Source organism: Bombyx mori, chromosome 9 (genome assembly GCF_030269925.1).
Source record: "Bombyx mori chromosome 9, ASM3026992v2".
NCBI classification, from domain to species: domain Eukaryota; kingdom Metazoa; phylum Arthropoda; class Insecta; order Lepidoptera; family Bombycidae; genus Bombyx; species Bombyx mori.
The window spans coordinates 13,405,380-13,419,167 of record NC_085115.1 but is presented as its reverse complement, the minus strand read 5'-3'; the positions used below and the strand labels follow the sequence as shown (position 1 = coordinate 13,419,167).

The following is a 13,788-nucleotide window of genomic DNA, read 5'->3' as shown; positions in this document are numbered from 1 at the left end:
CAATCGTTTCCAACAGAGACCGGTGTAGAGTGGGCCAGATATCCCTCTACGACGGTCCCCTGGCCCAGTTCGGAGAGGCCGGCAAGTACGGGGACCTGTTCGTGGCCGCCCTCAGCACGTACGGGATGCTGTGCATCGGCCTCTACAGGTTCCGGGACACCTCGTCCTCGTGCGACGCGAGCAGCAAGCGCTACGTCATCACTAATCCCCCCGACGACTTCTCGCTGCTGCCCACCGACCAAGTTAGTAATCTTTTTTTTTTATTGCTTTGATTGCTTTGATGTGTGGACGAGCTCACAGCCCACCTGGTGTTAATTGGTTACTGGAGCCCATAGACATCTACACCGTAAATGCGGCACCCACCTTGAGATATAAGTTCTAAGGTCTCAAGTATAGTTACAGCGGCTGCCCCACCCTCCCGAAACGCATTACTGCTTCACGGCAGAAATAGGCAGGGTGGTGGTACCCACCCCCGCGGACCCACAAGGGGTCCTATCACCAGTAAAAAAGTTGTACTCGCAAAAGTTTCATTTTTACCCCCCAAAATTTCATTTTACCCCATTTGGGGTAATTCACCCCGGTTCCCCGACCGCTGCCTTAGGATATAGCAGCGGCGGGCTCCAGACGCGTGAGTGCGGTCTGCTTGCAGGTGTTCGTGCTGATGCAGTTCGACCCGGGCGTGGAGTACCGCGCATCCCGCCGCGCCGCGCCCGCCCCCAAGGACGACGCCTCCTGACTATTGCTGTGCAGCGCCCTCACCGACGGGCCCTACTCCTACATCTAGGGGGCCCGGCGTCTCGACAATCCCGCCCTGAACTGCCCAAACCCTCCACTGCACAATCGAAACTCTTAACTCCAAGTGCTTTACTTTGAGTTGGAGACGTGATTGGATACAGTTTGACGGTTAAATCTCGTATCACATTTTCTGATCCTTGTCATTTATAGAGTACCAGCGACCCTTCAGAAACTGTAATTTATTATTGATTTCTCCACTATTTAATAATTGTTATTATACATATAAACCTTCCTCTTCAATCACTGTATCTATTAAAAAAAACCGCATCAAAATCCGTTGCGTAGTTTTAAAGATACATTAAAGATACATACATAGGGATATAAGGACAGAGAAAGCGACTTTGTTCTATACTATTTAGTGATACCATAAAAACAAGATTAAACTGTCAACTGTATTTAAATCGAACCCCAGAATACCTTCATTTAAAAAATATTTTAATTGGCCTTTTTTTTACTTTTACTACACAGTTCAAAATAAAAAATCCTACTTCCGACATTGCGTTCAGTTAAATCAATCATACATCGCCTTTTATTTGAAACACAATTTTGCCTGCACTACATTACAACGCTTATAAAATTATATTATTTTCACGATATTATTGCTGCACTTTGATCCAGCACTATTTTAAGTCTAAAAGCGACTATAAAGCTATTTTAAATTACGTGAAACACGAATAAAACACCAAATAAGACAATTTATTTAAATATGTTTATTAAATTTTAAGTAATGACAAAATATGTATATTAGTTGAAAATGGTCAAAATATTAATGGCGTTGGTTTATATTTTTAGTTCATAAGTGTTGTAAAAATTATCTTTGAATTTTTGAAATCTAGATTGACACAGCTCTATGCTATATTACAAAGACGCAAAGCACTTTTGTTCCTGTTTTTTCTTCATTTTTGATTCTCTTTTGTCAAAATCCACCATTTTGCGCTCCAAAAATAACAATGGCGACTGCAATTTAAAAAAAAAACAATTTTATTAAGTAATGTTTTTTGAGAAGCGAACAACTTTAATCTTGAATATTAAAAGTTAGTACCTAAATAGTTATTTGTGATCGAAATAATGGAACCTTTTAAACTTTTAATTGCAGAAAATTTTAGTTTCACAGTAAAAATATATCTGCATCGGCTACCTTCGAACTACCTTAAATCTAGAATTTTCCATTCTATAAAATTCACTGAACTTTTTTTTTTCTCATCTGTTTTCTAAATATTTAACACCTTTCTATATGTGTATATCTGATATGTGTATTTTTAGCATTTAAAATGTTCATTGACTGATTGATTTAATAGGCAATTTGCGTATTAATTAAATTTGTTATTTCACTTAAGTAGCTCTTAGTATCTTTTGAATTATTACTTCTTCGCTTTAGCTGTAAGATATATTATACTTCATGTTATTCTTAAAGGTGCACGTACTATGGTAGATTTTGCTCATTTCTCTTTATCTTTTTGTAAATAAACTTTGGACACCTGTAGTTGTTTGGTATTTTTTGTGCAAGACTGAAAATAATAATTTGAACGTCCATAAAACCAAAGAACTGCACGAAAAATATAAAACGAACTTGTTATGTTTAGTCTCATTTTAGTTTATATTGTTTCATTTTGTTTATTCAATAAACTTTAATTGTGTAGCTTTTTTATTTTTTTTATTTTTATTATTTTTTTCCTACGGGCAGGGGATTGTCAAAGTGGACGTGATACATGGCGCTGCACAAAAATAAGACTTATGAACTGATACAAATTAAAAAAAAATTGCCATTGTGAGCTCTATATAAACAAAATTGTTTTCATTTTATTATTTTGCGACGGACACTTGAGTACAAAGTGATATTTCGCTGTAAATGTGTGATATTATTTTTCGAAAAAAAAATTATCGTTATTTATTATAGAAAAATAGGGCTTGTGAAGCCAGGCAGTGTATTTAGTATTAACTCCGGGTGCTTTGACGATTGTGGATTCTCATAGTTAACTACGTTGATTGTATTAGATGACGTTTTAATCGACTGAATCAAACCGCACTGACATAGTGTGACACGCAACATCGAATGAACTATCGATAACAGTTCAGTCGATTAAATTAACGTTATTAGAATTTAATAGAAAAATAGTTACATCACCAATTTTTAGATGAATCGTTTATATAAATAATATAGTCAGCATTATACTTATTTATTCAATTTAAAATTTACACGATGTTTGATGAAATCAGTAAGTGTACCTTTATAGAAAGCACGCGACAGCTACAAATTAATAAATATGAAAATATTTCAATTAAAATGAATACCTCATTGTAACGACTAGTGAGAATATGTGAGAATGTTATTTAAAAGTCATAATTTAAAAGTTTATCAAACATCATGTATGTACAAATTGTACAATAGATAATTCTGTCACGTTATAAATTAGATTTCATCCCATTTGTAATAGACTAGGCAAAACCGGCCTTAAAATTTACTATTAATTATAGGTACATCGTTTCACTTTCATATGAATGTGTAATATTTCAAATAATCGAATTAATTTACTTACCGCACAGAAAAAAAAAACAGTTAAAGCAAAACGATATTTAAAAATCACATACAGATCAAAACAGACAATGGAATTGAATTTTTAAATACTGCCACACTTGTTTTGTTAACAATATGACAAATCGAAAATTAATTTTGACACCAAAACTAAAAAATATATCTCTTTGATAAATAATTACATGTATATCGCATTATCCATTGTATTGCCAACACGTCATAAAGTTCACAATTTGCCTACTAAAATTTAGACTTATAAATTATGTATATTATAGTTAAATAAATAAAAGCATACTTAAAAATCACAGTTTGTAAAGAATAACGTTTTCGAGAAGGTTGTGCACGTTAGATTATTTACGTAATTATAAAAACAAGGTCTGTCCAAATCTATAACGTAAATTAAAGGGGGCTCACGGTCAGATGTTCAATGGCTACGCAAAATTGCAAGCGGTAGGTATACTGGCATAACCACCTCTGAGGATTTAGTACGAATCATTGTAATAATTGAACTAGTTTGAAATTTCAAACGTCCCAGCCAATTCACAGGAAACATCATTTGTTTTAGTCGATAAATCGAATGGTAAACGAAATATCGAGATGTTTTTTCGGTTAAGTGACTTGGCTAGGATCGATAGTAGCGATTCATGCATGAAGCCCTAAACGCCAAACTAGGTACCTGCGTACCGCAGGACGCAGCGTACTGCATTCTACACTCAAATAAATAAGAAAACTATTACGAGCTAGTAAAGTTGTAAATAGTCAAATGTAATTTTGTATGTTACGTAAGGATTTTTTTCGAAATACGTCTTCATGGCATTAAATAGAAGGCTAATATTAAAACTCTATATTGAAAATCGTGTGTAGTTCGTTGTGAATTTAGGCTTCGGTGTCACTGTACGCTAGATAGGTATATAATTCGGACGTGTCAATGTAAAATATGTAAAATACACGCTATCGATTCGGATTATTATTATGAATGTTATATTAAGTATATATATAATTATATAAATGAATGATTTTTCCTTTAATATTTTTATACAGCATTACAAATATTAAACGCAATTAAAAGTTTAGAGAGGTGGGTCAGTGTGCAATTTAAAAAAAAAGGTATATTTAGTGTTTAATTCTTATAATCGCCTTAAAGAGAGAGAATATAGCCGAGTCCTTCTATGTGTTAGCTTATAGTGTGAATCGTTCAATGTGTGTAAATGGTCACTCGACTAAAATGTCGTTGTGGAGTTCGCGTATTAAGACACTTTATAAGCTACGTGTCTTGTGCGTTTCGCTATTCGGCATTCGCCATGACTTATTCTTCTTCGATATATTATTAAACTACATAATTCCCACACCCATTCTTATTTGTTTCCGACTATTTATCCTTCATAATTTACTTTGAATCTTTCTCGAGGTCTAACGGAATTAACGTACATGGATCGGCACAATTTATTGAAATTTAAATATCATCTCACTTTTAATAAAACACGTTCAATAAAATCGTTAGTAAAACATTTTTAAAGGAACGGGAGTAGGAAAAAGATTCTAAGCCTAAATTAAAGATTAAAATGGTATAGTAGTGAAATCTGAGCCAAGAGATAAAAATAGGTTTAGCTGCCATTTGTAAGGGACTTAAATATATTTTAGAATACAAACAAACCTTACATTAATGGTAACTCAAAAAAATTCAAATAGAAACACCCAAGAATTTGAAGATTCAAAATGTTTTCGCATTCATATGCATTCACAATCGTTCATCAGAACTTTTACTATAACAAGGTACTGATATTTCCGAAATCATCAAAAGCTAATGAAAAATTGTCGTAAAATCATTCACGCGAATTTAGGTATACATGTTGTGTGCATTAAACTTTAGAATAACAACATTGTTGACTATTGCTAATAGCTTGAGGTTGTTAATGTTTTTAGAAAGAAAAAAAAGCTACTTTCATCTAACATTTATACAGGGTGTTAACTGTTTCCAAAGTCAAAATGGGAATAAACAGATACCTAACTTTAACAGTAAGCGATGTTCATTAAGATAAGAAAATTAAAATAACAAAACATAGCTGTAGTGTTAGCATAATTTTACTTTACAATATAATCTATTCACAGAGACTTTGATTCCGTGCTTCAAGGGATTTTTATTTATGATACAAGTTATCGGATTCTTTGGTTAAATACATGATTCAAAGCTGTTTTTATTAAATATGGTAGCTAGGTAGGCTAGACAGCTACCCCAAGCAACACCATTTCGAGACCCTTAAAAAAGCACCCTGTATATGTGTGAATGAAGTATGTATTATAAGTATCTCTTAAAAGCTCTATAAAAGAATGTTCGCTAGGCTCTTTGTAAGCTGAACGCCATCTATATGTCGTGTTGTTACACTAGTTCTGTCTTATTAAATGTAGTATCAATATAATGATGGCTGTGAGATAATATATATAAAACAATTTAAAAATTTAATGTGTAATAGATGATTATAAAGGCATAAAGATCGAATCACTCTATGGCAAATTAGCTGGACTAAAATGAACAATTTTTTGACGGAAATTTCAGTGTCGTTTTGAAGGAAACACTTAAATGAAAAAAATCCATAAACGACATTGATGGTTTTTGTGAAAAAATAGCATAACGCCTTGGCACTGGAAGATTTTTTTTATTGCTAAATATATTTCGTTAACATTCTATACATGTATAATTGTCAATTTCAAGAATAAATGTCACAGTGCCAATCAGCTGGAAATTGCTTATTATGCGTAAAGGGTTACCACGTGTATCAAATCAGATTTTTCTAATAGCTCATTTTAAATTAGACTTTCAATCTAGTTTTCTCTTTCTAGAACTTATTGTACCAATTGATTTCATCTTCTAACTTCTAATATTACGTGTGGTAACCTAAACTTTAAAAACTCACAGCTTTCTCTACAGTTGCTCAAGTTTCTACGCAAAGTCATAACCCCAGTTTCACTGCTTCTAGGTGTATTACCATTAAAAAGGTCCACATAAATTTATCTCACGTAATATTACATCACTATTTAGGTAGGCGGCCATCTTGTGAATCTATTTAAGCAAGATGGCCGACGAAAACGGTAATGTAATATTATTAGACTGTTCAAAAATGTATCACACCACAAGAACAAAATTATTTAATATTGTTGATGTTGATTGTTAATAAAATGCAAATAATGTAAATATCAAAATAAATTCTGTATTTGTATTTGATTATTTGTTTTAATATACCCTTTTTTGTATCACAGTCCGAATGTCTGCACCGACAGTGCGCGCCAAGTATGTGAGATTGCCGTAGCCTCTCACTAAATGCCTCTCCTACACTCTCGCCTGAATTTCTGATCTCCGCTCCCCAATCAACATTCCAACGAAACGCCCAGCTCACGGCAATGACACCTGGCCGGCGGTGTAAACTTTAAATCGGTCCGTTAGGTCACCCCGACGCGACGCGACGTTGCCTCTGTTTTTCCAAAATACCCCGCTAACCCAGAACCAGCCAGCTTGGAACGTGATACACTGACAACGGTGTACTTAGCGCGAGCTTCTTAACGTTCTCGATAGTGTAAACGTTAAGTCAAATTTATATGGAGTTGGAACACTTGCCTACGTTTTCCGCTACGGGCGCTGTTCCAACTGCATACAAATTCGAGTTAACTTTTACGACATCGAGAACGTTAAAAAACTCGCATTATACACACACATGAATGCTTCTGCATATAATGGTAGTTTTCCAATTACAGCACTAGAGTGCATTATGCGGCATAATGCTCAACGTTGAATGTTCCAACTAGAGCAACGCTTCGCACAATCGAGCACTCTCAAAAGTACTGCTCTCGCGTGATTCTCGCAATCGATACCGACTCAGTGACAGAAAATTGACAAGTGTTTTTTTCTTTAAGTTGGCATTGATCGAAATTTTGTTTATATTATCGTTAGTAATATTATTTAATGTTGAAAAAAATTGTAAGGCTTTCGTTTCGTCGTAGTTTCTTAGAAATAATCAATGTTTTATTTTATTTTTTATTGCCTTTGTAGGCAGACGAGCATACGGCCCACCTGATGGTGAGTGGTTACCGTCGCCCATGGACTTCAGCAATGCCAGGGGCAGAGCAAAGCCGCTGCCTACCGCAAAATTAATTAAAACTGTGCTAACTTAGCGCACTCTGCTGATGCATTTGAAAACTAATTCACGTTCCAATTAAGCTTCAGCATAATTCGGCATTGTGCGTCACCGAGTCGCATTATGCTCTGTAATGCTCTGTAATTGGAAAACTACCCATGTCAACACGACAGTGCGCTTTTGATATCGCGGCGCGCGACTTTCACCTTTTCAGTCGCCCTGAAATAACGCAGAGGGAAGCCTCCTCAGTAAAGGGGCAAGAACTGGGGAAAGACGCCTTAGCAGATGGGTGCAAAATTGGTGGACTCTCAGAAGTCGACCCTCGCCTTTCAGGTATCAATCATCGCTTCCCAAGTATTGTAGCCACGACGGTCGGCAGCGACGAGTCCGGTGATTTATTATCTTCCTTGTTTTTAGTGGAGGCGTTTAATATCTTAAGACATGAAGTTAGTCTTCGGTGAATTCATAAAATGGCGATTATCTTTAAAATCGATATGTACGGAAAAAAAAATTCATACCTTTAAATAATAAAGAATCGATTTTTGAATCAAAATATATATTTTACACATTCATAATTCATATCCACATAATCACACTATAACAATAAATAAACACACACAAATTTTATAATATGTAATCACAGCAGTGCACCATTTAACTTAGAAGTTATGTACGTGACATTTTAAAGATCACCAACCAATATATTCATAATATTAAAACATCCACCTCGCATTGACGGATGGCGAATAATTACAAAGACTAAAAGAAAAATATGCGATGAGATTTCTATAATTTAAATTATTTTAAAATTTAAATATTGGCTTAAACACGAGGGTTTTGAAATGTGTAAAAAAAAGTTTTTTTTTTTTTTATAATCGTCATCACCTTATCGACCTCTAATGCTGGACACAAGCGTCCTAAGATTCGTAGCAATGATCGGTATATATTAATGTTATTATCTATGATCGGCATTGACCTGCGTCCCGCAAATATAAAAAATATCATCACAATCCGATGGCTACAGTAGGAACGCATACAGCACAACTAAATAGTATTTTTAATGGAATAATTATTCATTATTTTTTTAAATTTTTTTTTTTTAGATCTACGTAAATTCAGTAATTTCAATATTACTGTTTTAATTGGGCCGACGATTTTATGATCCAGTTGCTGTTGTATTAGCTGACAATATGCAGGATAGCAGAAACTTCGCTATATACTATATAGACAACAATTCACAAGTCAAGGTCATTGGCGTAGTGATCGAATACAAACATCTACTACAAAACTCTTCTGCTAATACATGAGAGCTAACGACTGCTTGTTTTTGATCCTGAACAAAACCTTTTTGATGTGTGATGATCAACAAAGTTGTTAGTTCCGTCACAAATCGGTTTTTAATCACTGTAATCTTTCACGATTCAAAGTACCTACTCTATATTTTAAAAACAGTAAAATATACCCATCAATAAGTATATTAAGAGAACAGTACTGCTATTAATATATTTTAAATGATAAATTCTGATATGTTGACATCAATTATTGAATGAAAAATCTTACATCAAAATGGTTGCAGACAGACATATTATACATCAAAACAGAATCAATACATTTTATAATAAACAAAAAATATGTATAGGTAATTCACAGATAACTATGGTAAATTAGAAAATTGAAGTTCAACTTTTATAGATCCAATTCAAAACTTCTGCTGTGAAGTTGTACAGGTACTCAGTGAAATATGAAATAATAATATATTATGTGAGATATCAATTACTGTTTTTGAGTTTATCTAATTGATGAGCACATTTACTACTTTTTCTACTCTTCACGTTACGTCTTTTGCCAGATCCAGACATATTAGCTTTTTTCTTTTCATCCTCTAACAACAAGGGAGGTAGTGAGACCTTTCTTATACCATAATTATATGCGTTCTGATGCTTTATGACATCATTCTGAGGTAAATAAGGGGAACATAATGGCTCTAATTTCGTTGAATCTCTATATCGCCCTGTCACAATTCTACCATTTAATAATTTACTACGATCAGACGCACTCAGTATGGAATTACCTATATTCCTTGTGTCTAACGATGCAAATGATTTCGCACTACTTCTTCCAGCATTGGTTGAAGAATCAGGCCTGGTATTTCTCATCCATTTTGAAGAAGCAGCGTCTGATCGTAAAATTGACACGTTCGTACGTTTCTTGTGTATGGGACTTTTAATATGTATTGGTGTGATTTGAAGAAGCGAACTAAACGCATCAGGCATGTCATTGTCGTCATTATTGGATTGATTATAAGACAATTTTTCTCTTGTCAGTCTGGGTTCATTAATATCCACAACAGAAACTCGTGGTGAGTTTTGTGGTGTCACATCTGTACTGCTTTGAGATAACCTTTCTTCCCTTTCGCTAAACTGTTCATAATCATTATAATGTATCGCAATAACTTCTTCATGTTCAATCTGTCTGTATGATAGTCGTTTTTCTGGTAACGTTATAGCTCTGCCTATGACCCTAAAAAACCAAACAGGAACTGTTAATATTTAAAAATTATTATTTAATTTATTTAATCCTGAAGTCATCGTGGCCTAAAGGATAAGACAGGTGAAGATCTAGAAAGATATGACTGTGCCGGTGTTTGAACTGCACATCAACTTCGAAAATCTAATGAAAATTTAATACGTATTAACTCATGTTCACATACTATGTAAAAAAAACCAAACCAATAAAAATTATAATATGCGTAATTACTATAGAATTAAGGTATAGAACTCAAGTCTCAAGGATGGCATGTTCTCGTTGTGAAGCCTGTGAGCTCCGGTAACCACTTAACGTTAGGACGTGAGCTTGTTCACAGGTCTATGCAAAATAAATTAAGCTTCACGGCATACCAGAAGGCATGTGATTGAATCAGATGATTAGAAAATCAAGTTTGGTAAATAATGGATGTCAAGGTTACATATTCACACAATTAAGAACAAGGGCAAGTAGAATTGGAATAAAGAAATAATTAGAGCACCAAAAATGTTAATTGCTGTAGTGTTCATGATTCAGCATAGATCTTCTTTGTTTTTAATAAATTTAAGTTAATAATTTAACTAGTAAATTTAAATCAAAGAAAATAAAATAGACCATATGAGTCGTCTATTATCAAAGGTGGCAATCTGTGCATTTGGACAAAAAAAAATTATTGATATGTCAATACAGATTGATTTGAATATACTCGTCTCCTTCAAAGAATACGGTTCAAAACCTGCATTAAATAAAGGTTAATAGTTAACCTGTTATTTATCTAAGATGTCGTTCCGAAGAGTTTTGTGACTGCCAATGGAATACAAAGTCAATAATTCGTTTTTCTGATTTACCAATCATTGTCCAAAAGTCAGATTGCCGGCTTTGATAATAGACGACTCATATGCATGGATTGATAAACTCATCACTGATGGGAAGGCTAATATGAATTTACTTGAGAATTATTGTCAGTATAACAACTTGAAAGCAAAAATAAGCAGTTTTTTTTATTAACTTTAAACTATCTGCATAAAGTACTTATACTATAAGCAGGTGACAGGACAAGATGTAAAAGTTAAAATTTTACTAACATTAAAGTCCTTCAACAATTAACATCTTGGAATTTAGACACACATTAGGCAATAAACTAGCAGCAACCTAAATTATGCATGTTTAAAAAATATTTAGATATTTAATCTTTCTTTATATACAGAAGGTACGGACAGTGTATTGAGCATATAAATTAAATTAATAAAAAATGAATGCACTTTCATGAATTCTATTGGTAAAGGTAAAACTTATTCTTACACCATGGATGTTAAATTATTTTGCTCAGAAAATGCTAATGACTTATAGTTTTACCTAAAATGTGGATGTAGTTGTCTCCACTGTTTACACTCTTCAATCACTTCAGGCCTATTGGATTTTGGACCCTCTTCATCATACAAAGTTCTTTCTATTCTCTCCCACTCTTCTGCTAATGTCTTTGTGGCTTCGGCAGTATTTCTTCTCAGGGCTGATCCAGAGCTGCTGTCACTTTCCTCACTTAGAATGTCTGGTGTGTCTGAAACAAGATATACTAGAGTTATTCTCTTTTTGTTGATTTTAATATAACATAATACTTATTAAGCTTAACAAAGTATATTATTATGGAGCATTCATATTAAATTTGGAAGCACTAACAGGAAAGTGAAAATTAATATTAGCCTTTTAGTAGTAACAAATGACTCTTTTAGAACTGTCTCTTGATTTCTACTTGCTCTGTTTGGAAAGCATATTATCACTTCAATTTAATTTAAGAACTATCAATCCTACACCATGTTGAAAATTATTAAATTATTATTATCTTTTTTTTATTTTATTTATTTATTAGCCGGATACAAAGTCCATTGGCAATTATTATTATCAATCTAGTAGGGTGGTCATATTATTATAATATTACACATATCAGTTTCCAATTAGATACTAGTTGTGAAAACATAGTAAATATATATTACAAAGTTTTAAAGTGTAAAAAACAACATTTGAACAATTCACATTCATCTACAGGATTATTAAAATTATATTAATGTTGAAATAATGAAATAATAATCTCTTCTATACTAATATTATAAAGAGGAAAGATTTGTTTGTTTGTTTGTTTCGAATAGGCTCCGAAACTACTGGACCGATTTGAAAAATTCTTTTTCCATTAGAAGCCGACATTGTCCCTGATGAACATAGGCTACTTTTTTTATTATTTTTTTATTTTATTTTTTTGGTTTCATATGTGTTTTAATGTTTCCGAAGCGAAGCGAGGGCGGGTCGCTAGTGTGTTATAAAATTATTAGTAAATTGTAATGTTAGTAAGCGTGTGGTCGGTTCTCAGCTTTTCTAACTACACCAACAGAATAAAAAAATCGCTGCAGTTTGCAAGAATAGAAAATAAGAAGGTACCTGTCTCACTCTCCGTGAAGAAATCAGAAAATGGTGTACCAGCCCGTTCACCAATATCAAATCCATTATAATCAAAAGAATAATTTAAATTCCTGTTCAAAATACTCGAGGTCCTAGCTGATAACGGCGGCAATTCTTGAGGAGGGCGGTAGTTGAACCTATTAGAATTTATAATCGGCAAACAATCTAACAATTTTCCTACGTTCCTTTCACGACTACATGAATAATTACGTGCAGACATAATCCAGTCAAGTCATTTCGATGTTTTTTTTTTTATTTTTGACGCTCGATTTAAAACACTTTAATTAGCTAATTAATGGTAAGTATAAACATTTAAAGCTATTTGCACTGTAACACACAAGCTATTTATTTTTTTAATCTGATTATATTCTAAAAAGTTTGTAAAGACGTCGTGAAAACAAAACAAATTCTGAAGTTACTCTGATGAATTTTTTGGATACTTATTATCCCTGGTAAATTTAGGGATGCCAAGCAGAAGCTTTAAATTTGCCGTCTTGTGTAGAAAATATCAAAAAAACGATGAATTATTTGAAAACAGACTTGTTAATAATCATATCTTTTTATTATATTAAAAATAACATCACTCATCGTACACGGTAATCAAATTTGCTTTTTATCCAATTTCATTAAATAAGTCAATAAATTTGTTGTAATGGATTTTTTTTTTGTTAAGATGAGTAAACGAGCTCATGGTCCACTTGATGTTAAGTTTTTACCCCATTTCATAGAAATCAATAACGTAAATACCACCACCCACCTTGAGACATGAGTTCTAAGTCAAAGTTTTTACAGTACAACAGCTGTCATAACCGTCACGCATTACGCTTCATAACCGAAATGGGTAGGGTGGTAGTATCTATCCGTGCGAGCATACAAGATGCCCTACGACTAGTAATTCCGCAAATTATATTTTCTGCAGGCTTGAGTTTCATTACACGATGTCCTTCCTTTATCGTGGAAGTCATCCGTGAACGTTTGTTAAGTACTTATTTCATTAGAAAAATTAGTACCTGTCTGCGAAATTCAAACACAGGCACAATCGCATCACTTAATACGAATGCATTGGGCGTCTTATCCTATAACCATACCCGATCCTGTGGACCGAATGGTAAACAGTCAACGTCGCCCTAAACACGACATTGCGGATCCTCTCGATCCATTAACGGTGCTTTTATGTACCTCAAGCGCCAGTCACCGTCCTCGCCGAACCCGTCGCTTGCGACGAAGGGCTCGACAAGTACATTTAACCCATAGACACCGCCCATTGAGTTTCTCACCGGATCTTCTCAGTGGGTCGCGTTTATAATCCGTTAGTAGATTCTGTGAAGCACTGCTCTTGCTAGGGCCAGTACTAGCAAC

General features: G+C 33.9%; 2 protein-coding genes across 3 annotated transcripts in view; one reads left to right on the top strand and one right to left on the bottom strand.

Annotated features, from left to right (window-relative positions):
* LOC101738409 (calcium-activated potassium channel slowpoke) overlaps nucleotides 1–6,548 on the top strand; it is an 83,323-nt gene extending 76,775 nt beyond the window's left edge. For both annotated transcript variants that reach the window (XM_062670200.1, XM_062670199.1), the window contains 2 exons: nucleotides 17–242; nucleotides 650–6,548. In XM_062670200.1, coding sequence (XP_062526184.1) covers nucleotides 17–242; nucleotides 650–736 — 313 coding nt within the window. In that variant the 3' untranslated portion in view covers nucleotides 737–6,548. The remainder of the gene's footprint in view (nucleotides 1–16; nucleotides 243–649) is intronic.
* Nucleotides 6,549–7,994: 1,446 nt separating this feature from the next.
* Nucleotides 7,995–12,909, bottom strand: LOC101738272 (uncharacterized). Its single transcript, XM_004931128.5, has 3 exons — nucleotides 12,409–12,909; nucleotides 11,335–11,536; nucleotides 7,995–9,975 (listed from the first exon to the last, which is right to left on the bottom strand). Exons 1-3 carry the CDS (start codon nucleotides 12,647–12,649, stop codon nucleotides 9,225–9,227), a joined length of 1,194 nt encoding a protein of 397 aa, XP_004931185.2. The 5' UTR covers nucleotides 12,650–12,909; the 3' UTR covers nucleotides 7,995–9,224.
* Between the last annotated feature and the right edge of the window lie 879 nt (nucleotides 12,910–13,788).